The sequence below is a fragment of the Lepus europaeus genome, chromosome 4 (assembly GCF_033115175.1).
Source record: "Lepus europaeus isolate LE1 chromosome 4, mLepTim1.pri, whole genome shotgun sequence".
In the NCBI taxonomy this organism is placed as follows: domain Eukaryota; kingdom Metazoa; phylum Chordata; class Mammalia; order Lagomorpha; family Leporidae; genus Lepus; species Lepus europaeus.
The window spans coordinates 25915331-25941169 of NC_084830.1; the positions used below are offsets into that span (position 1 = coordinate 25915331).

Genomic DNA, 25839 nt, shown 5'->3' on the forward strand with positions numbered 1-25839 from the left:
ATTGCCAGAACTTGGAAGCAGCTAGCGTATCCTTCACTAAGTGGTACATCTAGACTGTGATATATTATTCAGTGCTAAAAAGAAATGGGATATGAAGCCATGAAAAGATATGAAGGGACTTCAAATGCATTCAAGTAAATCAATTTAAAAAGGCTATTTACTGTATGATCCCAGCTGTAAGATACTCTGGAAAAGGCAAAACTCTGGAAACATAAAAAGATGGAGGGGGTTAGAGAGGAAAAGGAGAGATGAATAGGTAAAGCCCAAAGGTTTTTGTTGTTGTTTTGTTTTGAAGATTTATGTATTTGAAATAGCTATAGAGAGGGAGAGACAGAGCTCTTCCATATGCTGGTTCACTCTCCAGATGGCCACAGTGGCCAGTCCTGGGCCAGTTGGAAGCCAAGAGCTCCGTCTGGATCTCCCACGTGGGTAGCAAGGGATCAGGCAATTGAGCCATCCTCCACTGCCTTTCCGATGCCATGACAAGGAGTTGGATCGGAAGTGGAGTAGCCGGGACTGGAACTGGCGCTCATATGGAATGCTGGCATCAGCTTTACCTGCTACATCTCAACACTAGGCCCGAGGATTTTTTTTTAAGAGCAGTTAAACTATTCTGCCTGACACTATACTGATGAAACATCTCATTATACATTTATCTAAACTTAAAGAATGTACAATATCAAGAATGAATCTTAACAAACTGTGGACTCATGGTGATGGTGATGTGCTGATCAAATTTATAACTTTGATGCTGATGTTAATAATACAGGAGACTGTATGTAGAGGCAGAGGGGTATATGGGAAATCACTGTACTTCATTCCCAGTTCTGCTCTAAACCTAAACTGTTTTTAAAAAGTCATTTTTGAAAAGAAAACTGACAGAGATGTGAACAGAGCTAACCTGAATCCAATCATGTAACAGTGTACTTTAATGCTGTTTTTGCACACAAAACAGCTTGTGCATGTACATACTTGGCACAAATAAAATATATTCTGTACATACTTACAGAAAAGCCTAGAAGGCCTAACAAAGTATTAAAATTTTCAGTAAGTGGTAGGATTATAGAGGTTTTGTTTAACCATTTAGTAGAATTTCTTATTACATTTCTCATCACATTCTCAGTCTTTCCTTAAAGATTTTTAGGAATATAATAGATGGGCCCAGTGATAAACTGATCTTTTAAGATTTTTGATGTGCACTAACAGTGTACTCTCTAGTGACGTAACATGAGTTTGCACTGCTAGTTAAGTTATATGAGAATGTGTTGTTTTCTATTTTCTTAGAGGTTATGCTTACTGAGATAAGTAAATGATTGTACTCTGTTCTTGAAATTGATATTTGTGGCTAATCTTTATTATCTATAAATCAGTATCAAGAGAGTTTCGAACTAAAAGGATAATAGATTTTTTGTAGTATGTGCAGAGTACTTTGCATCTGCGTTAGGTATGAGACAGTCTAACATCTGAAGGTACACATTAACAGCCATAAAGCACAACATACAGTATAGGAATAATGTAAAAGCTTGCAGTGTGTTTTGTAAGAGCAAATAATTTAATTTTAAAAAATAATTTCCAAGTCGGTTTTTATTTTTTAAGATATTCCTACAGAATCAACTGACCTGAAAATTTCTGTTTGCTTTATTGTGTGCTTTTTGTGGGGAAGTGTTGGTTTCGTTGTTTAGAACATGTGTCAGGTATGTGGTTCCATTGCAACTGCACGTTAGTGTGCTTGTTCTCTTTTTCGCCCATTGAAAGAGTCACCATCACCCTTTGCAGAACTGTCACTGAATATATATAGCTTGTGGTCTTCATTGCACTGACTGTAAAAGTGTCATATTTCCTTTTACATTTTCATAGGTTAAACTCTGAATGAAACTAATCCAGAAAAAAAGCTTTTGCAAACACCTTTTTGAATTATATAATTCAAATAATATAGACAAGGAAATGATGAAAGAGATTTTTTTCTCTTCCTTAGATGAAAGTATAAATTTTAAATTTACTAAAACCACATAAAAGGAGATTGTGTTTTTCTATTAGCAGTTTTAATTGGAAGTTAATTTTGTATCACGGATTTATCATCTGGCAAGTCTTAGATTTTATCACAAATTTGTTATAATTTGGGATACCTAAAAATTTTAGCAGTAGACTTCATATTTGCTGTAAACTATATGAAATGCCATAAATACAGAGTCATAAGTCTTAGAGTATTATGGAGCATTTATGTATAATACAAAAATACATTTTATTTTATAAGTAACATGTTAATCATAATTTAAATTTTGAGCAAATGTTTCCCAACTTTATGCATTATGATTTGGGAGATGATCTGGCAAAGTTTGCATTCAGATTATCTTGTTCTCAAAGTAAATTTTCCTGACTGTAGCCACAAGAATGTTGAATACTTTAGATTGTGTGTATACTTGTCATTCTTTTCCCAGCTGATTCTCACCTACACTGGATCTCACATTAGCATTGATCAAGATCTGCCTCGAAAGAAAATAGGCTGGAGGGGGGTGGGCAGTATGGAGGGGTGTACTTTCTAGTGAAAAAAGATGAGTACTATTTTTCTTTCTCTGTTTTCCTCAGTCAAGTAAAAATACTCAATGAAAAGTGGTTTAAACAATGAGTGGCTTTTTACTTAACTAGAAATTTGGAATGAAAAAGATCTAGGATTGGTTCAGTAGTTTGGGCTGAACAAATTCTGTTTGACTGCAAGCAGCTCTAAGCCCTACCTAGTCAAAATGCAGAAGAGAGGGAAAGAAGAAAGAGATACATTCTTGTTGGGAAAATCTCAGAAATTCTGTCATACTTTATACTTCTTGGCTGAACTGTGATACATGCCTACTCAGTAACAAATATTAGCAGAGAAGAATGAGGTAATCCTTCAAGCCTGGAGACATTTGCTTCTGAAACAAAATCAGCATTCAGTTTGCCAGCAATGAGCAGTGGCTGTGGATTGGTAACCTACAGTATCACAGGCTCCTTAGGGTACAGATGACTTATTGGATGGAATAATTGAGTTTCTGCTTCATATCTGTGAACAGAATGTTTTGGTAAGCTACCTTCATGTCTGTTTGTTGTTTTTTGTTGTTTTTTTTTTTTTAAAGATTTATTTATTTATTCGAAAGAGTTACACAGAGGAGAGGCAGAGAGAGAAAGAGCGAGGTCTTCCATCCAATGGTTCACTCCCCAATTGGCTGCAACAGCCGGAGCGATGCTGATTCGGAGCCAGGAGCCTCTTCTGGGCCTCCCACAAAAGTGCAGGGGCCCTAGGACTTGGGCCATCTTCCACTGTTTTCCCAGGCCATAGCAGAGAGCTGGATTGGAAGGGGAGTAGTCGGGTCTCGAACCGGCGCCCATATGGGATGCCAGCGCTTCAGGCCAGGCCACAGTACCAGCCCCCATGTCTATGTTAATTCATGAATTACTGTGCAATCTATCTTTTGAGGATACTTAGGGAATTCAGATAGACAATAAGAAAGTGTAGTTGATTAGAAGCAAATTTTAAAAATAAAGGGTATACAAGGAAAGTAAAAATTCCCTGTAATGATTACCTTTAAAACTGTACAGTTAAATGGAAAGTACATAATATGAATATTTTCTTTGTAGGTGAAGATGGCATTGCGAACATCGGGACATCTTTTACTGGGAGTAGTTCGAATCTATCACAGGAAAGCCAAGTATCTTCTTGCAGACTGTAATGAAGCATTCATTAAGATAAAGATGGCTTTTCGGCCAGGTATCGTTGAAATTGATTCTAATTTATTTAAATAAATGCTAATGAATTTGAGATCTAACATTTTATCTGAAAGGAAAATATTTTAGGAAAAAGCTGTTATATCTTGAATGATTTTTACCATACATGATCACTAAGTGCATTTTGTTTAAAATGACATGCTCTTTGTTTATTTTTGCCATTTTTTTTTTTTTAATATTTTATTTTTTTGAAAAGCAGAGTCGGAGAGAGGGAGACAGAGGTCTTCCCTCTGCTGGTTAACTCCCCAGGTGACTACAACAGCCAGAGCTAGGCCAGGCTAAAGCCAGGATTCAGGTACTTGTTTTAGGTCTCCCACATGGGTGCAAGGACCCACCAAGCACTTGGGCTATATCACCTGCTGCTTTCTCAGGCCCATTAGCAGGGAGCTGGATTGGAAGTGGAGAAACTGGGACATGAAGCTATGCCCATATGGGATGCCACTGCGCCACCACACCAGCCCCCCCCCCTTTTTTTTAAGGATTTATTCATTTATTTGAAAGAGCTACACAGAGAAGGAGAGGAGAGAGAGACAGAAAGTCCTCCATCTGCTGGTTCATTGCCCAGTTGGCCGCAATGGCCAGAGCCGCGCCATTCTGAAGCCAGGAGCTTCCTCTGGGTCTCCCATGCAGGTGCAGGAGCCCAAGGACTTGGGCCATCTTCTGCTTTCCCAGACCACAGCAGAGAGCTGGATCAAAAGTAGAGCAGCCGAGACTCGAACCAGTGCCCACATGGGATGTCGGCACTGCAGGCAGTGGCTTCACCCATTACGCCATAGCACTTTTTTATCTTTTTTAAAGTAATACATTTTATAGATAGCTGATAATGTAGAGTAAAATATAAAAAATAGTAAAATTGTGTTATCCCACTCTCCCTAAAATAACCAATTTCTTTTAACATTTACAGTATTCCTTTATAGTCATTACTTTTTTCCGTCAAATTTCATGCTTAAGTAGAAAACTGTCATTAGTACTTACTTGTTAATGTGTCTTTTTAAAGATTAATCAACTTAGTGTATAAATTACTGCTTTAATTTGTTTTAATAAAACAAGTATAATGGTTTATGATGGAAAAACAGAAGTACTGTGCTTCAAGGTACTTTGTATCTGTTACCATTCTTCTTATAATCATAGGAAATTGTGACCACCTCGCTTCCCTCTGGTCCCTAGATAATCTGTGGTGTAGTCAGTCCTTCAAGCTTTTTTTTCTTTTCCAGGTGTTGTTGACCTTCCTGAAGAAAACCGTGAAGCAGCTTACAATGCCATTACTTTACCAGAAGAATTTCATGATTTTGATCAGCCACTGCCTGACTTAGAGTATGTTTGTCTTTCTCCTTTTTAGTTAGTTACTTATTAGACCAAAAACATACTGCTGGTTTCCAAATCTGTAGTTTTCATTTGAATGTTTTGAAATTGAGTTGATATATAACTGAAATGTACATGCTTTCATTTAGGATAATTGTGTGTGTGTGTGTACACATATATATGTATATAAAACCTAGAAAGTATTTCTTCTAGAAGAAAATCACATGAATGTCAACTTTTTAACACATCTAAGATCTGAGAATTCTGATGTGCTTAGGCCCGAAGCTTGTAGTTTCCATGTATGTGCTTTCCGTGATGACATCAGTAGACTATCGTTTCATGATATTTTTAAGAGGTATAAAGTCAACTACTGGTTCTCTTCCTGGTCTAGGTATACTCAGAGCCAGAATTTTGTGCATTTTTTTGTTTAATAAACATAAAATAACTATGAAGTGCAGAAAAGGGTCATTGTCACAACACATATTTAAGAGGACAGAGTATAGAAATGACTATTATAGCAGACTACTGTAATATAGTTCCCTCTTCTCATGTCCTTGAAATCCCGGCTATCATACCATGATTGGGTGCAGGCGAGGGCCCGCACACTGTCGTCGTGGTGGGACTTAGCGTTCTTTAACAAGAAGCACTGGAGACAAGTTTCGGTGAACATGTCTGCTTTATTAACGACCAAGCACACCTTTTAAAGGGCAGGCAGAAGGAGTGTAACTATAACTAATTCAGGGCAATACTAATTCTATAGGATGAAGCTGATATTGGTGCTTCTCCAGTCAGCTAGAAGGTCAAAGTAGGCTAGTAGCTTTCCTGATGGACCTGGGCTACACCTGGGAGCAGTTTACCTGATTGGCAGAAGGTGGGGGCGGGGAATGTGCCTAGAGCATCTGCAGCCTGCCAGCAGTCAGGCTAACCTGCATGGGCTAGGCAGGCAAGTACAAGATCACCCACATCTCCCCGCTGTGTTTTAGGGCGGATGTGACCCTGCTTAGTGGGACAGGCAACAAGCCGAAACCCACAATAAGCTTTGGGTTAACTTGAAGAGCGCCTAGTGTGAGGATTAAAGACAGGGAGGAAAAAGAAGGGAAAAGGGGCTGAGCCCACTGTGTTCTGATTGGCAGGTGGGTGCACAAGTGTGGTCAGGGAGGAGCATGGGATCACACAGGGGGCATGGTGAAGGTGTAGTCTTTCAGCTCACAAACCTAATCCTATATACTTGCCTACATCATTCTCCCTTCAGAGACTCCATTCCCTTAATCCTAAAAAGATGTTGAAGGGCATAGAATCATCACATCTTCTGTAGCTGCTTCCTGTTTATGAGGGCCATAGTGCAGGCCCTGCCTCTCCTGGGTCTGGAATTCTCTATCTCATCAAACGAATTGCTTTGTGAGCTGGAGCAGTCTCGGTCATCGCCAATGTGTGTGTACCCTCTATGGTCAGTTATTCCCAGAAGTCAAGTTCTGAACCATGTAAGCTAGTTTATTAGCATAAGCATAAGCAAAACTGGAACAAGATCGGTTGCAACTGGAGTGCCCCTTTAAGATGAAAGGAACATATCTTACAGACTCCCAGATAGTGGGTGGTGATAGATTATAAACCCATTTAGTTTAAGCATAGAACATTACAATAGAAGAACACATTAGGAGTTTCATTGTCAGTAACAGTTCCCAGAGAGAATCAAAAGAGGAGGCAAGCACAAGTCTTGATGTGAGGAAAGCAAAGGCTTTACTTATCTTTTGCTTAAGATCTCTGACTGGCTAACAGGAACAACCAGACATGTCTTTTTAGTTCACCTGTGAAGACTTAAGAGGTAGACGTTTAATCCTAATTTCACTTCTCTGTAAGCACCTGGTAAAGTCCCTTTCATTTAAGCTGCAACTGATCTGAAGAGGATCTTTATATGAATGGCTTACTCAGGAATTCCTAATGTTGGAGCTTTTGTTAAAAGCTCCTTAATTCCTTGGAACACTTTTCTGTAGCTCCCCTGTCCAGCACAGTGTGTCTGTGTCAGGGCCTTTTAAAACAAATACAAAGGCTTAGAATCCAAATCCTGGAATCCATATTCCATAGAATCATGCCATCAGTAATTCCCAATGTTGGAGTTTCTGTTAGAAGCTCCTTAATTTGGAACAACTTTTGTAGCTACCCTTTCCAGCATTGTCTTCATCAGTGCTTTTTAAAGCTGTATACTAAAGCTTGGAATCCAAATCTTGGAATCCATACTCCACTGAATCTTGCTGTTTCCAGAAATATCTTTATATGCCTTTTTAGTCAATGAAGACCATAAATATATAAAATAGCTTCCCTTCTTTTGATTGAAAGAGCACACTTTTCTGGAGTTAGAACATATCCCAGGAAATCTACCTCTAGTTTAGGAACCTGAGTTTTGTTTGGGGAAATTCTGTATCCTTGCTTTCCCAGATTCTGGGTTTAGTGGGATACAGAAGAACTTGTCCCTTAGGCAAAGGTTTAGCACATAAGGGGCAGTGAAATAATTGTCTGATTAGTAGTCCTGAGGCCTTTAACCAATGTGTACTCTGTATTTGACCTTATGTTAAAACATACAAGTTAGGAATCTCACAGAGACTTGGGTCCAAGAGTTCACATTTGAGGCACTTAATAAACTTTAAAAAAATGCCTAAGAATGCAGGCAATGGAATTTAACACTTAAACATAACTAGAGCTTATGACACATAAGAATACTTCACACTAAAGGTAAATCTTGGGTAACGAATTTTACCATTAATGTTAATACTGTAACTCTTTGAGGACAGAGGTCCTGTATGGGAAGGTAGTACACAGTGACTCCTGTTGTTAATTTAACAATTTTAACACTTATGCATGACGTCAGTGATCACCCAAGACTCTTGAGATGAGCTGCCTAGGCTGTGAAAACCTTTTGAATCAGACAAAGCCATAAGCAAAGTGGAAGTTCTCTCCTCTCTTCAGATCTCTCCTCTCTTCAGAGAAAAGCACATGACTAATTCTTTCCACTGGAGTTTCACCCAGGGAGGTTCTCCATGTAGGGTCACTTTTTACACAAGTGTCCTGGCGTTTCACGCCTGAAATGCTCCTGTGGGCCTTTTTAGCCAGACCAGAATGCCTTTAAGGGCTGACTCTGAGGTTACTGAGTGCTGCTTAGAGCAGTTGCCATTCTGTGAGTCTGCTCTATGGACTGCTTCCCATGTTGGAGCATTTACTCCTCTTTAATTCTGTTTATTAGCAGTAAACATTTAATTCTATTAATATGATCACGTTAACAGTCCCATCTATATGAACATTTTAAATCTTAATCCTATCTATATGACCACTTTAAAACTTAATCCTATCCATATGATTAATCCTATCTAATATGATCACTTTAACACTTCAGATGTTAATTTTTACCATCTAGCCCAAGGGGATTTGGGATCCCCTGGCTAGGTGTAAGTCTGTATCCTACATGCCGAGCTATACAGCTTTACAGATTCTTTGTAGGACCTGAGAAGATGAAAACAGAAGCAGCTCTTTGCAAGCATGATTATCCTTAAGCATTTGACATGGATACATTGCATTAGTTATAATTCCTTTAACATTTGACCAAGCAATTTTTGTTTTGTAATACATATAATATGTATATATTTATATATATCACTCTATTAGGTGTGCTGAACCTGCAGACCGTGGGGGCTGCCATCTTGAGGCTGATTCTGTTGCCCATCCTCATGGTGGAAAATGGAGCATCCACTATGTTTGACACTCCACCTCCCTGATGCTAACATGTTTCCAGGCAACCAAAACAGTACTCCATACCCAGAATTAACAGTTGAAAGCATACTTGATTTGAAAATGAAAAGCCCAGGAATGTAGCCAAAATTCTCAATCTTTTTTTAGAGCTTTAATCTCAGAAAACATATAAATTGTCTTTAAAACACATTACAATGAATTTAGAATACTTAGAAGCTAGCCCTCTGTGAAAATCTTTCTCATCTCTGTCCAAATTTGGCAGCAGCAGGTCCATGTAGGTGCTGGTAGAGCCAGGGCTGGACATGCTGGAGCGGACACTGCCCCCTCCTGCATGGTGGCCCATGGCAAAAGTGCAGGTCCCAGGCAAGCGTGCGGAGTTAGAAGCGCAGGATGCCATGGCACTGATTGTAGTCCAGGTTGAAGCCACTGGAGTGTCCGCTGCTGACACCGTGCACAAATGCCCCCTCCTCCACAAGGTTTTGCGTGTTGGCAGGAAGCCAGTGCAGGTCCACATGTGCACACTCTGCAGGGTGAGCACACCCAAACCCAGCGTTCCTTTTCTCCAGCCTGCAGCCTGGCTGGTTACTTACATAAGGGACAGGGTGGAATGCAGAAAGATAAGCAAAGTTAGAAAATGTAGAGAGCCGTTTTTTCACCATGTCTACATGGGGAACCCACAACCGCGTCAGAGGTCCCTAGAAATGAGACAGGTACCCTCTTCACTTGCAGAGAGGGATTGGGGCCAGTGCACAGTGGGGGTTCCTGCAGAGACAAAGGTACTCTTCACCTAGCAGAGGGGGTTGCCACCCCCCACACACACACACCCTTGTTCACCTTATGCGTTCAGGTCCTACGTTGGGCTCCAGAATCACCCACAATTGGGACTGTGACTAAAACTTTTCAAGAGATGGAGTAGCCTATTTGACAACCAAAAAACTTTCTATACCACACCCCATTTACCTTAATACAAATTTTTCTGGCTTTTGGGATGATCTGTGGCATGTATTTAGTGTAAATTTGTGACCTATTTTGATATTGTATGGTTTTTTTGCCCAGAGATTTATTTTTATTTATTTGAAAAGCAACAGTGGCCAGGGCTATGCCAACCCAAAAGCCAGAAGCCAGGAACTCCATTCTGGACTCCCACATATGGGTTTCATGGACCCAAGTATTTGGCCCATCTTCTTTGTTTACAGGCACATTAGCAAGCAGCTGGATTAGAAATGGAGCAGCCAGAATTCAAACCATAACTACTGTATGGGATGCCAACATCACGAGCAGCAGCCCCATATGTGTATATGGTAATTAGTGCTAGGCACTATTGGGCTAGTTTTTTTCTCCCCTTGTACTTTTATTTGTTTGATTGTTTAATTGCAAGAGAGAACAAGCAGGACCAAGCTCACATCTGCTGGTGCTCACTCTTTTACTTTATTATTATTTTATTTATTTGAAAGAGTTACAGAGAGAGGTAGAGACAGAGAGGTCTTCCATCTGATGGTTCACTCCCCAGATGGCCGCAATGGCTGGAGCTGCGCTGATCCGAAGCCAGGAGCCAGGTGCCTCTTCGCAGTCTCCCAGGCAGGTGCAGGGGCCCAAGGACTTGGGCCATCTTCTACTGGTTTCCCAGCCCATGGCAGAGCGCTGGATGGGAAGAGGAGCAGCCAGGACTAGAACCAGTGCCCATATGAGATGCCGGCGCTTCAGGCCAGGGCATTAACCTGCTGCGCCACAGCATCAGCCCCTGGTGTTCACTCTTCAAATGCCCACAATAGCCAGAGCTAGGCTGAGCCAAAAGCCAGGAATATAACCAGGTCTCCCACATGGGTGGTAGGGAGGCAGTTACATGAGACATCACCTTTTGGCTGCCAGAGTCTACACTGGTAGGAATCGAATTAAGAATCAGAACTGAGAATCAAACATAGGCACTCTGATGTGGGACTGCAGTGGCTTAACTGCCAACCAAATGTCTGTTCCCTCCTTATACTTCCGTCATTTTGTTTAAAAAGATATTTTTTTAAAGATTTATTTATTTATTTGAGAGGTAGAGTTACATACAGTGAGAGGAAGAGACAGAGAAAAAGATCTTCCAACCGCTGGTTCACTCCCCAAATGGCCACAATGGCTGGAGCTGTGCTGATCCGAAGCCAGGAGCTTCCTCTGGGTCTCCCACACAGGTGCAGGAGCCCAAGCACTTGGGCCATCTTCTACAGCTTTCTCAGGCCATAGCAGAGACTGGATGGGAAGAGGAGCAGCCGAGACCAGAACTGGCGCCCATATGGGATGCTGGTGCCACAGGCAGAAGATTAACCTGCTACACTTTAGAAAAATTGTTTAAGATGTATATATGTATTTTGATAGGCAGAGTTAGAGAAGGGGTTAGAGACGAATCTTCCATCCACTGGTTCACTCAAATTGCTGCTATGTCCAGGGCTGGGCCAGGCCTAAGTCAGGAACTTCATCCTGGTCTCTCAGTGGGTGCTGGTGCCCGAGTACTTGAGCCATCTTCACTGCTTTTCCCTGGTCATTAGCAGGGAGCTGGATCAGAAGTGTAGCAGTCAAGAGTGTAACCAGTACCTGTGTGGGATGCTGGTGTTGTAGTTGGCAGTTTAACCCACTATACCATACCAACCCTCATCATAGAAATTGTTAAACACATTGAATAGTAAAGAGATTAGTATTATAAACTGCATATAACTATTATTTAATTTTTTTTATTTGAAAGAGATACACAGAGAGGGAGAGAGAGAGAGAGAAAGAGAGGGAGAGAGGTCTTCCATCAACTGTTTAACTCCTCAACTGGCCACAACAGCCAGAGCTGCACTAATCCAAAGCCAGGAGCTTCCGGGTCTCCCACGTAGGTGCAGGGGCCCATGGACTTGGGCCATCTTCTACTCCTTCATGCCATAGCAGAGAACTGGGTCAGAAGTGGAGTGCCGGGACTCAAACCGGCACCCACATGGGATGCCAGCACTGCAGGCAGTGGCTTTACCCGCTGCAGCACAGTGTTGGCTCCCAATTATTTACCTTATTTAATTATTATTTAGCCAATCTGGGTTTTTTTAAGATTTTTTTTTTTTTTTTTTTTTTTTATTTGAAAGAGTTACAGAGTTAAAGAGTTACAGAGAGGTCTTCCATCCACTGGTTTGCTCCCCAGGTTGCTGCAGCGGCTGGAGCTAAGCCAATCAGAAGCCAGGAGCTTCTTCCGGGTCTCACAGATGGGTGCAGGGCCCCAAGGACTTGGGCCATCTTCCACTGTTTTCCCAGGCCATAAGCAGAGAGCTGGATCAGAAGTGGAGCAGCCAGGACTCAAACCAGTGCCCATATGGGATGCTGGCTACAGGCTGGGGCTTCAATCCACCGTACCACAGCAGTGGCCCTTAACCATTTTATTTCATTTATAGTCCTCCAATTTACCTCCGAACTCTACTGGATTATTTTTAGATTAAATAACAAAAGGTTTTATTTCATCTATGATGCATCAATATTTGTCTCTAGAAATGAACAATTTTTTAAAAGCATAATACAGTACATCATTTAAAATTTACTAGTAATTCCTTACTGTAATATCCCATCCATGTTTTATTGCCCCCATTTGGCACATAAGCTTATCCCTAGCCGCTTTTGAGTTGGGGCTACAGGAGACTGCAGATTGCATTTGATTGCTGTCTCTCTTAAGTCTCCTCAGACTATGGTAGTCCTTTTGTGTTTTCCTTGCATTTTATTTACTGAACAAAGTTAGTAATTTGTTTTGAATTTTTTACCTTCAGGATTTGGCAAATAGTATTCCAGATTGGCATTCAACATTTCATATTTTTACTTCATATTTTAAAACTATATGAGGTTATTCTTGTTGGAGAAACTGAGTCTTAGAAAAGCCAAGGAACTTCAGAGTTGACACAGCCTGTCAGTTGCAGGAACCTGATGAAAACCTGTGCTTACCTAGCCCATCATTTCATATTTTTTTCTTTGTAACATATATTTTTGCCTGGTAAATTTTGGCCTATTATAAATTTGTTTAAAATATTTATTTATTTGAAAGAGTTACTCAGAGGAGAGGCAGAGAGGTGGGGGGGGGGGTCTTCCATTCGCTGGTTTACTCCTTAGTTGGCCGCAACGGCTGGAGCTGTGCTAATCCGAAGCCAGGAGCCAATAACTTCTTCCAGTTCTCCACACGGGTGCAGGGGCCCAAGCACTTGGGCCATCTTCCACTGCTTTCCCAGGCCCTAGCAGAGAGCTGGATCAGAAGTGGAGCAGCTGGGACTTGAACTGGCGCCTACATGGGATGCTGGCACTGCAGGCAGTAGCTTTAACCACTACACCACAGTGCAGGCCCCAAGCCTACTATATTTTGCTTGTTGATCACTGATGGTTTTCAAAATGTAAATTCAAATCAACTTTGACATTATTCACAGTCTTGCATTGTTTTGGAATTTGTGTATGAAATTAATAATTTATAAGTTGTATTATGTCATTTCCTTAAAGAGAGAATTAATATATTTTCAGAATGTGCAAGTGAAATTTCAGACTAAAGTGTATTTGAACTTCTTTTAAAGTGACATCGATGTGGCCCAACAATTCAGCCTGAACCAGAGTAGAGTGGAAGAGATAACCATGAGGGAAGAAGTTGGAAACATCAGTATCCTTCAAGAAAATGACTTTGGTAAGAGAAACAAATTCTAGTCATAATACTGTAGTTATTTTGTGACACTGCTAGCATTTTAAAAAGAAAACCAGACATATGTTATATTCATATTAATGGACTTGTAAGTCTAGTTAATTTTCATCAAGAAAACAGTTTCCCTTGCTGTCAGTGTATTAAACATTGTTTCCATTTGTGCACCAAACTTAACAGCTCATTCTTTGTCTGCTCCTGCTCTGCATAGGGTAATACAACTGTATTTTGATTTGTGTGAAAAGTCCCACTAGTAAAAACAGTGCTCATTTTTTTTAAAGGTATATTTATTTACTTGAAAGTTATATAGAGGGAGATCTTCATCTGCTGGTTCACTCCCCAAATGGCCAGAGTCCAGGGTTGGGCAGGGTGGAAGCCAGGAACTTCATCCTGGTTTCCCACATGGGTGGCAGAGGCCCAATCACTTTTATCATCCTGTACTGCTTTCCCAGGAACATTAGCAGGGAGCTGGATCAGAAGTGAAGCAGCCAAGACATGAACCAGCACTCACATGGGATGCCAGTGTTGCACGTAGCAGCTTAACCTAGTATGCCAGCACACCGGCCCCACTAATGTTCACTTTTAAACTAATCTGCTACTCAGAAACTGCAGTTATTTAAAATTGGTAATAAGTCAGATTCTTCTCTTGATGAAAATACCTAAGAAGTTTTAAGTCTGGCTATTAATATAACAAATATTTAGGTTTATCTACCATAGGATAACCTCAATTTGGATTGAAGTCTGAATTTGCTAGTCATGCCCCAGAGTTAATAGCCATGTATAATTTAAGAATTAATTCATAAGATTTAGGTACTAGATGTTTTAATATTTGAAGATAAGTAAGACTTTAGGAAGCAAATGTAGCATCATAATTGTAATACATTGTTAGCTAATGTCTTTTGTAACAGTGATATTTTTAACCTTTTTCATGGCTTACTAAAATTTGTTTAGGTGACTTTGGAGTGGATGATCGTGAGATAATGAGAGAAGGCAGTGCTTTTGAGGATGACGACATGTTGGGAAGCAATAATGCTTCCAACCTCCTATTAGAACCTGAACAGAGCACCAGCAATTTGAATGAGAAAATTAACCATTTAGAATATGAAGACCAATATAAGGATGATAATTTTGGAGAAGGAAATGATGGTGGAATATTGGGTAGGTCATGACAAAGTGGTAATTACAACATTTCTTTATTGAGTGGTGACGTTTTGGAGAAGTTGCTAATTCTGGGTCTTGAATTTATGTACATTTGTATGAATTGTGATCATTTGGTTCATTGAAAGTTTTCTGTAAAACTAGCTAAAAATGTTGGTGTAATACCTAATTGTTTTAAAGATGCTATATCCAGTATCTGAAATATTTTATATGAGCTAAAATATACAAATAAATGAAAATTTTTTTGTAGATGGTTCTTATCTACACTGTGTTGAAGAGAAACATGCAAATTGAATACAGATTTAAATTATTGTTTAAGTAATTGGCTGCTTTTTAAAAATTTTTTTTTTGCATTTTCAAATTATACCTAAATATTACATTCCCTATTTCAGATGACAAGCTCATTAGTAATAATGATGGTGGTATCTTTGACGATCCTCCTGCCCTCTCTGAGACAGGAGTGATGTTGCCGGAACAGCCTGCACATGATGATATGGATGAGGATGATAACGTATCAAGTAAGCATTTCATATTAGCATTCTGGGGATGGTTATATGGCATCCAAAAAGATACTTCTTTTTTTTTGACAGGCAGAGTGGATAGAGAGAGAGACAGAAAAAATCTTCCTTTTTGCCGTTAGTTCACCCTCCAATGGCCGCTGTGGCCGGCGCATCTCGCTGATCCGAAGCCAGGACCAGGTGCTTCTCCTGGTCTCCCATGCGGGTGCAGGGCCCAAGCACTTGGGCCATCCTCCACTGCCTTCCCGGGCCATAGCAGAGAGCTGGCCTGGAAGAGGGGCAACTGGGATAGAATCCAGCGCCCCAACTGGGACTAGAACCCGGTGTGCCAGCGCCGCAAGGTGGAGGATTAGCCTGTTAAGCCACAGCGCCGGCCCAAAAAGATACTTATCATTGAAGTCTCAAACTGCAAGTCCTACCTTGACTCCAGTGCCCATGACTGATTATGTATCATGTTCTATGTTTAACCCTGTGTCCCTATCCCTTTTTTGTCATTTGGGTTTGACTGTGGAGGAACTTTCTCAGAAGTAAAATCTTTTTTTTTTTTTTTTTTTGTATTTTTAATACCCATGGGGTTTCTTTCAGTTTCATGGAGAAACTTTTTCTCCCATTTGTAGAATATGTGTTGTATACCCAAACTTTTGTGACCTTTTTTTTTTAATAGTGGGTGGGCCTGACAGTCCTGATTCAGTGGATCCTGTTGAACCAATGCCAACTATGACTGATCAAACAACACTTGTTCCAAATGAAGAAGAAGCATTTGCTCTGGAACCTATTGATATCACTGGTGAGCAAACAAACCTTTATTTATAAGCCATAAAACATAAGGTCCTAGTCCTGGCTCTTGCCTGTCCACAAGATTGCTGATATTGGAGGTAACTAAGCTGCTTTGTCATCTCAGAGTTTACAATTTGAGTATTTTGTAGAATATACAATTTGCTGTGAAATATAAAGGTACAAAACAAGCTTTCTGCTAGCGTGTATATTGGTCTTTCGGAGTTCCAAGATGTTAGTGGCTCACATGTATAACAGTTGCAAAACATTGCAGGGCATTTGAAAATAAAGTGCAACAATGGCTAATCTGTTACCTTCCAAATTTCTGGATTCAATATAATGTGCAACAGTCTGGGAAAACCTCAAAATGCTTTATATAAAACCTTTGAAATACCAAAATAGAAATTGGTAATTTATTCTTTTAGTGCTTATTTAAAAGCATTGCAAAACTTGTTGAATTGGGTACTTGCTCTTCAGTAAGAGGCAATTTAAGATCTGTAAAGTCAGGATGTGTATTTTAAAATTTCTAGATGATTTAAGGAAACGGAGTAGAACATGTGAAACCAGCTACAAAATAATTTAAGACATGGTTTTTAGTTTAGTGCAAGACTGACCAACTTTTTGGGTTTCCTACTTAGAATAACTTGTCACCAAAAATTGTGACCTCAGCCTCTGGTCTCTAAAAAATGCTTATTTTGAGCCTGGGTTTCGTTCCCCACCACCACCTACACCCCACAGCACCACCCCTGCCCCTAAGATTTGTTTATTTTACTTGAATAGTGGTTACACACAGAGAGAAAGAGCTTCATCTACTGTTTAACTCCCCAAATGACTACAACTGCCTGAACTGGGCCTTCATCGGGGTCTTCCACCTGGGTGGCAGGGGCCCAAGCAGTTGGGTCATCTTCTGTTGCTTTCAATATCATGCACAGTAACAGGGAACTAGATTGGTATTGAAGCAGCTAAACTTGAACTGGTACTTATATGGGATGCTGCCATTACAGGTGGTGGCAGCTTAACCCACTGTGCTACAATGCCGGGTCAAAGCCTGGTTCTTTTTAGGAACTAAAAGAATCTGTATCCTTATGGAACTCAAATAATTACAGAAGCACAGTTATTAAGTAAACTATTTGACTTTGAAAAGTGACATAATACAGAGAACTGTAAAAAAGGTAAAGGGTAGGTCTGGATAAGGTGTTGCATTAAGTAAAATGAGATAGCCAGGCTTTGCCCATTGTAAGAACTTCAGCTTCTACTTTTAGGAGAGGGAACTCAGTAGCTGGAGAGAGGATTCTCACTGTATAATATCTTTAGTGTTTTTTAATCTTCAAGAAGTACAAATGTTGTATATATAAAAACTTACCATCATTTCTGCTTCTTAAAAAATTGAGGTAATGCCTTATCTACTTTATAAAGCCACAAAGACTAGAAAGGAACATAGGAAAAGTGTCTAGGGTGGAGTTTCAGGTCCATCTGACTGGACTTGGCCCATATAAGTGCCATAGTTGAATTACAGCTTTTTAAATAAGAGTTACAGTATTAGCATCCATTTATGGAAGGCTTAATATATGCCAGATAAACTAAGTATTTTACAAAGCAGAGGAGATAGTCATGCCAGGTCTAGTAGCTAAGTATTCCATGCTGACCTCTCAAGAAAATGACCTTATGCTTTGTTTTATTCCAGTCAAAGAAACAAAAGCCAAGAGGAAGAGGAAGCTAATTGTTGACAGTGTCAAAGAGTTGGATAGCAAAACAATTAGAGCCCAACTTAGTGATTACTCTGACATTGTTACGACTCTGGACTTGGCACCACCCACCAAGAAGTTGATGATGTGGAAAGAGACAGGAGGAGTAGAAAAACTTTTTTCTCTACCTGCTCAGCCTCTGTGGAATAACAGACTACTAAAGGTAGTAGAGTTTGCAGAATTATTTTTATTTCAAATACATTTTAGCACTTAGAAAAAATCTCAAACTTTTAACTACACACAAATTTATACACATTCATGGGCTACAATGTGATGTTTTGATACATGTACAGGTAGTGTAATCTAGTCAGGGTAAAAATTCCTGTTTCCTCAAATATTTATCATTCTTTTATGATGAAAACATTCAAAATCCTTTCTTCTAGTGTTGTTTTCATATTTAGAAAAATGAATGATACATATCCTTATTTGTATTTACTTTTTCTTCCCCCCAGAAACCTTTTATTTAAGGTATACAAACTTCATGCATTTCATAAATACAAATTTAGGAACACAGTGATTTCTTACCATCCTGCCCTCCCTCTTCCATTCCCATTCTTACTTTTTTTACCAAGGTCTGTATACACATAAGATTAACTCTATACTAAGTAAAGAGTTCAACATATAGTAAGGAAAAAAAATAAACTTCCTCAAAAGTTGAGACAAGAGCTATTCAGAATCCTCGCATCTCAAAGTGTCAGTTTCACTTCTGTAGATAACCATTTAGGTACTGTTAGTTACCACAGATCAGGGAGAACTTCTTAATCCTACCAAACTAATTTAGTGCATATTCCCCACCTCTCCTTTGCCCTTGTTCTCTGCATTCTCTGGTAACCACCATTATACTCAACTTTCATGAGCTTACCCAGTATTGGTCTTTCTGTGCTTGGCTTATTTTATTTAAAATGACTTCTGGTTCTTCTGTATTGTTGCAGATCACAAGATTTTGTCATTTTTCATGCCTGAGTAGTATATGTACTTTTTTTTTAATCCATTCAACACATGATGGACACTTAGGTTATTTCCTGAATCATTTTTGATCAAGCGTTTGTCAACTATGTGATACCTTTCTTACAGTATGCTGAGTATATAACCTCATCTAAAATATGGTGGTGACACCTACATGTTTAATAGTTAATTATAGGAGAGTGAAGAACTAATATATTAACTTAATGTATACTGTGCTTCAAATCTGTATTTTTTGAGGTTTTCTACTTTTCCTGAAAGAAAATCGTTTTGACTTGATGAGAATCTCCACCACCACCACCCCCCCATAGGCCCTGTGAAAGTCCTTAGGATATTCTTTGATTCAGTAGACTCACTAGAAATTTTTGTTAGAAATTAATTCAAAATGGGGGGAAACCACTTGTGTAGATATGTTGATGATATTTTATCTACAGATAGAGTAATGAGAACCCTAAAATTCTAAGAAAGTTGAGCCACATTTCATGTGTGATATATACACAAACACATTCTTGGTAGAATATTATGTATCCATTAAAAATATGTTAAATAGTACTTAAGGCTACCATATATTAAATGAAAAAAAAGCATAGTATAAGACTGGTTTGATGCCAAGTTCGGTTGAATACTAAGTTTGTAATATGAAGATAAACTGCTTACAAATTAAAAATCTTAGTAGAGATAATGAATAAAAATTTATTTTCAGCTTTTCTAAAATTGCTGCATTTAGAATTTAAAAACCTGTATTAGAAATCAGTTTAAGATGGGATTAAGAGTGACGATAAGATGTAAAGTTAAAATCTTACTAAGTTATGTATGCTGTACAATGATTACAATTCTTAATGAAAGCTCAATGTCAATGGTGTTTTCATTTACTGTAGATAATGTTATATTTGATTTGTCTTATTTATATAGCTCTTTACACGTTGTCTTACACCACTTGTACCAGAAGACCTTAGGAAAAGGAGGAAAGGAGGAGAGGCGGATAATTTGGATGAGTTCCTCAAAGAATTTGAAAATCCAGAGGTTCCTAGAGAGGACCAGCAGCAGCAACATCAGCAGCGTGATGTTATAGGTTGGTTCTGTTTGAATAGTTCCATGTTGCAATTTAAATATTTGACTTAAAGTTTACCTTTATATTGCTAAAGTAAAAAGTCAAGATGAAAGAGTATACTTAAAATTTTTGGGCAGGGACATGCATTGGATCCGATTAATTTGTCTTTTTAAGTTCATGGGTAGTGTGTATTAACAGGACACTGAAGTGTGTATTTCGAAATTTTATGTGCCAGATTTTTTAAATCCCCTCATAAGAAAGCTTACTGTCTTTGGAAAGACTTGAGGTTCAGGACTGAGTGATAATTTACTAAAGGATCATGCTACATTCGACTTTACTTTTAAGACCCTTGCTACCTTTTAGGTTTTGTATAAATTGAGTCATCTTTGTCAACCTAAAATTGAGGCTGCCTTTCTTCATTAGAGAAAGGACCTATGTGTTAGTGTATTCTAAAAGTAAATGCTTACAACATAGTGTTCAAAATTATATAACTGAAGTCTCCTCTTCAAATTGCAGATGAACCCATTATGGAAGAGCCAAGCCGCCTCCAGGAATCAATGGAGACCAGCAGAACAAATGTGGACGAGTCAGCCATGCCCCCACCCCCACCTCAGGGAGTTAAGCGGAAAGCTGGACAAGTAGACCCAGAGCCTGTGGTACCTGTAAGTAAGCAAGTGCATGCATCAAGCTATGCAGTCAATAGCAGGTAGTCTTTAAGGAGCCTTTTGAAGTGTGGTGGTTTAGGCAGAAAATGGGTCCAGAATAAAGGCAACTTAGGATACAAACACAGTTGCTGTAAGTGGGAGATATTCTAGGAGTCCGCAGTTTGTCTTTGAATAGTCTTTGGTGATCAAAGTGAGCAACTTTAGCTAATGTATAATCCTTGAGTCCAATTTGGTTCTGCTTTATTCTTAGCAAATATTCCTGCATATCTAATATGAGACAATTTTAGGTAATTTTATTAATAATCTGCTAAAAAAAAGTAACACTGTGTGGCTACTTCACTTTGGCTGACATTAAGTTCAGCTAGGATAGGAAAACTAATACAGGGAAGTAGTTGGGTTTGTTTTGTGGCTTCCAATTGAATAAATTTGAGCAAAGGGAGGCTTTGGGTAACCTTTGGTGCCTCCAAGAGATGACAATAGAATAGTTTTTGCACATTTTAAGAACTAGTTCTCTATGCCCTCTTGTGGTAAGGAGTTGTCAGTGGGAACATTTTTCTGTGTGAGCTCAGGAATGGGAACAGGTACGCAGAGTAGGTGACTCAAATACCACTTTCCTGGTCATTTCTTTTCTTTTTTTTTTTTTTTTACATTTTCTAGAACTTTTTTTTTTTAATTAAACTTTTATTTAATGAATATAAATTACCAAAGTACAGCTTATGGCTTACAATGGCTTCCCCCTCCCAAAACTTCCCTCCCACCCACAACCCTCCCCTTTCCCGCTCCCTCTCCCCTTCCAATCACATCATGATTCATTTTCAATTCTCTTTATATACAAAAGATCAGTTTAGTATATATTAGGTAACGATTTCAACAGTTTGCCCCCATATAGCAGCACAAAGTGAAAAAAAAAATACTGTTGGAGTACTAGTTATAGCATTAAATAAGAGTGTACAGCACATTAAAGACAGAGATCCTACATAATATTTTTTTAAAAAATTAATTAATTTTCTATGCCATTTCCAATTTAACACCAGGTTGTTTTTTTTTTTTTCATTTCCAATTATCTTTATATACAGAAGATCGATTCAGTATATAATTAGTAAAGATCTCAAGAGTTTGTACCCACACAGAAACACAAAGTGTAAAAATCTCTTTTTTACTTTTTCATGTTCCAAACCACATATACTAAGCCTAAGAGAAAGGAAATGCAGGAGACAGCCCAGAGAGTCTCATTCTAATAATAAAGAGTTCCATGACTTTTATTAAGAGTCAAAGCTTATGATTTTAACTTACAGTCTAATAAGATAGTTTTATGTAGTAACAGTTTATAGTCCTGGGCTAAAGACCATTTTTAATTTTGCCAATTTTTTTAAATGCTACTAGAGAGAATTCTTTTTGTGTTTGTAGAATTCTCACATAGACCTATTCAGTACTTAATTCCTAAAAGATACAAAAATGAGACACTTATCTTTTAGGGTAAAGTAATCATTAATTTCTTTGTAAATTACCTCGGTATTACAGCTTTACAATAAAATAAAGAGATGTACTAGGGGCAGAAGGGCACTGTAACTCCAGTATTTCTTTCCTTCTACCAAACTTCAGCGAACTGTGTATTTTCATATTTAAAAAACATTGCCCTTTTTTCTTACTTGAAGCCTCAGCAGGTAGAGCAGATGGAAATACCACCTGTGGAGCTTCCCCCTGAAGAACCTCCAAATATCTGTCAGCTAATCCCTGAGTTAGAACTTCTGCCCGAGAAGGAGAAGGAGAAAGAAAAAGAGAAAGAAGATGATGAAGAAGAGGAGGTAATGAGATACGGATTAGATAAAATCTCATTTCAGATTTCGCTAACATCTTCAGCGAGTCTTCAGCGAAGATTTCATATTAGAGGTTAATAAATATTGAGCATCAAAGTGTTTAAATCCAAGCCAGATTTAACCAAATTTTTAGCAGTATAGCTAATCAGTAAACATCAGTTTTCTGCTGTGTTATGTAACTCATTGAATTCCTGTGGCCTTGTAAAGGAACTATACTGATTTCTAGCTTTATCAGAGATCAATGGTTAACTTTTACTGCTGTGAGGATTCTCTGCCTCTAGCATAACCTCTTCTCTGGATTTTGTTTCTGTTTTTATTTTAAACTTGAGTAATAACATGACTAGCTTAAAAATGACTGAGGGAAGGCTTGTGCTTTGGGAATCAGATTTCTTTTTCAGTATACCAGAATAGCAATCACCTACATATATTGAAATAAAAAGCACTCTCAGTGGCACAGTTTCCATTCTCATATAAATTCCTTAATGAGCCAGGAATGAAAAGCTGCAATGACTGGCAGCAATCTGTGGACTACATATATCCTTCTAAACCAATGTAGAATCATACATTTAGGCAAATGTTTTCTGCAAAAGATAATGTTGCTTAAATATTAATAGTAAGCAAAGGAGTTTTGTGACCTTTTTGGGGGGCTCATTTTCATTCAGGATGAAGATGCTTTGGGCGGTGATCAGGATCAGGAAGAAAGAAGGTGGAACAAAAGGACCCAACAGATGCTCCATGGCCTTCAGGTATGTCAGTGTCATCTTCGTTCCTTCAAAGAGAAGTTAAGGTGTTATCACCAGAAACCCTACCTTTATGAAGTTTTTAAAAAGACATTTTAATTAAGTAAACTATTTTAGGCCAGCATCTAGAATATTTTTCCTGTGTTTATCCTGAGAAGAACTGTGGTAATAGTTCTCTTGAATAGTCTACATTCATATTTTTGGTTGAGCAAAATCAGTGTATTAAAATATTTAAATTTGTTGGATCGTGCTACAGAATCAGATGTCACTTAACCCTGGGCCTTAATGAACCAAACACAAAGAAGATGTTACTATGTATATCACATTAGATAGAAAAAGGAATGAGTTATTTTAATACATCAGAATAATTTGCTTGTTTCTTAGACTTCTTTAGATTATTGATATACCCCCATTGTATGATCTTCAAAATGTTCATCAACAGTACCAACGAAATATATAGTTCACTTTTATTGGCATCCTTTTTAAGTTAATGTGTCACCTCTGGTTTTATTTGCAGCGTGCTCTTGCTAAAACTGGAGCTGAATCTATCAGTTTGCTTGAATTATGTCGAAACACGAACAGAAAGCAAGCTGCAGCAAAGTTCTACAGCTTTTTGGTTCTTAAAAAACAACAAGCTATTGAGCTGACACAAGAGGAACCATACAGTGACATCATCGCAACACCTGGACCAAGGTTCCATATTATTTGAGGAGGTAGAAGCATTATAGCTAGTGTTTATTTCACTAGTGCATACAAATTGCCCCCATGTGTAGGGCACACAAAACCTTTCAAGAAAATTTAGGTTTTTGTCTGTACAAAAAGTCTCTGCCTTTTTCTCTCTTCATTTTTTTTCCTATTATGTTAAATTTAACAATTTCATCTTTAAAGGAAACTGCTTTATATGGTTACATTTGTGCTGATGGAGGAAACAGTGCCCCAGAAGACTATTTCAAACAGTTCAGATCACACGTGTGCAATATCGGTGCATGTACTAATGTTGAGTACCAGTCATAATTTTTATATTAGTTCTCCATCACTACATTGAAAAGGAAAACCTATCTATAAAGAATGCCTGACAGTTTAAGAAGACTGTTTGACAGGAACAAAAAAAAAAAGCCTTCCCATCACCAGTAACAACGGCAGTTGTCTTGTCAAACACTGTACGTAGGAATAGTACCTGAAACAGCCAAGGTCATCTTGAGATACATTTTAAAGTCTAATTCCGTAATAAGGTGTATGTGAAACTGTGCTGTGGCTGCTCCCTGTCAGCTATAAGAAGATAAGACTGACTCGGTTTAAAGTGTTCTATTTTGTGAATCATTCCAGTTAAGTCTTTTATGAACTTTGGTATCCTGGAGTTTGTAGTTTTAGGAATGCTCCAGAGTGAGCAGACAAAACTTTTCAGAGTCACACGACCATAGGAAACATTTATAATGTTCCAGGAGCTATAAATCAAGAGTTTTTAAAAAGATGCGTGGATATATCTGTTTGCATATTCAGATCATGAAAATAGAAATTGATTTGCCTACCAAAAGGGCAGATGGATGGGAAATTATACATGTGGTTGACTTAACCTTTTAGCAGACAATGCTGTAAAAACTAATGGCTTCTGTGATATTTATTATAAAAGTTAGTACTGATCTTTTTCCAGTGCTGCACACTCCGGTGTTTGGAACTTTTATTTTAATGGCTTTGCAACTGAAATCCTGTGTCTGGTTTCCTATAATTTAAGTGAAAAACACATCTAAATAAAGCTTTTATTAACAGACCAGATAGCACCAGAAATTATGTGACTATTGTGATTATCAAAATATGTTTTAACTTTTTAGGGAAAAATTACACTGAAAGTTCTAGCTTAAGTGTTGGCACTTTTGTGGGAAATCACTTTTTGAAACACAGACTTCAGTGTATACCCAATAATTTAAAACTATGTGAAATGTTTTAAATTTGTGAACTCGTAATTACTGTTTTAATGATTGAGTTTCTTGAGAATGGTAATTGTATAAAATTGCTATTGCAGCTTTAATTTCCATATGATGTGCCTGTAAACCATGGAATTTTCCCCCTTTGTAAAAAGACATTGTAGATAATTGAATGTTTGATTATAGAAAGGTCATTAGTTTCTTGTTACACATTTTGTTAGTCTGGTTTTTGTTGCCTATTGGGTTTAATATTGTTCTTGAAAATAGTTAATGCTATGTTATGTATAACTTTTCTAATAAAAGTTGTGTTATAAGCTGTAAATATTACAGTATTAGTTTATTCAATTGGTGATGTTTCCCATGAAAAAGCTAACTTGGAAAGTTAGCATAGCCAGACTCATTTAGAATGATTATCCTTGTAAGTTAAATGCTTTTTTTTTTTTTTAAACAATCTGAGACTGAAACATGAAGGACTCTAAACACTATGTGATCTGAAGCTGGCACCGCGGCTCACTTGGCTAATCCTCTGCCTGCAGCGCCAGCACCCCAGGTTCTAGTCCCGGTTGGGGTGCCAGATTCTGTCCTGGTTGCTCCTCTTCCAGGCCAGCTCTCTGCTATGGCCCGGGAAGGCAGTGGAGGATGGCCCAAGTGCTTGGGCCCTGCACTTGCATGGGAGATCAGGAGGAAGCACCTGGCTCCTGGCTTCGGATCGGCACAGCACACCGGCCGTAACAGCCATTTGGGGGGTGAACAAACAGAAAAGGAAGACCTTTCTCTCTGTCTCTCTCTCACTGTCTAACTCTGCCTGTCCAAAAAAAAAAAAAAAAAAAAAAATGTATGATCGGTATGACGTGTCTTAGAGTGTGCTGGTGCTAAGGAAGCCTTGAGACGAAGATCCCTGAAATTGCCTAGTACAGCAGTTGAGACACCTGCATCCCATGCTGGAGTTCTTGCTCGGCTCCTGATGCGGCTTCCTCGTATTGGGCACTGTGGGAGGCAGGAGGTGATGGCTCAAGTA

General features: G+C 38.7%; 1 protein-coding gene across 1 annotated transcript in view; it reads left to right on the forward strand.

The window, feature by feature from the left end:
- Window positions 1-25145, forward strand: part of RAD21 (RAD21 cohesin complex component) — a 34914-nt gene extending 9769 nt beyond the window's left edge. The window contains exons 3-14 of the mRNA XM_062188078.1: window positions 3610-3739; window positions 4971-5070; window positions 13350-13456; window positions 14420-14626; window positions 15019-15144; window positions 15809-15931; window positions 17603-17826; window positions 19539-19698; window positions 20194-20339; window positions 21998-22147; window positions 22822-22905; window positions 23417-25145. Of these exons, the coding sequence (XP_062044062.1) occupies window positions 3610-3739; window positions 4971-5070; window positions 13350-13456; window positions 14420-14626; window positions 15019-15144; window positions 15809-15931; window positions 17603-17826; window positions 19539-19698; window positions 20194-20339; window positions 21998-22147; window positions 22822-22905; window positions 23417-23608 (1749 nt within the window). The 3' untranslated portion in view covers window positions 23609-25145. The remainder of the gene's footprint in view (window positions 1-3609; window positions 3740-4970; window positions 5071-13349; window positions 13457-14419; window positions 14627-15018; window positions 15145-15808; window positions 15932-17602; window positions 17827-19538; window positions 19699-20193; window positions 20340-21997; window positions 22148-22821; window positions 22906-23416) is intronic.
- The last annotated feature ends 694 nt before the right edge of the window (window positions 25146-25839 follow it).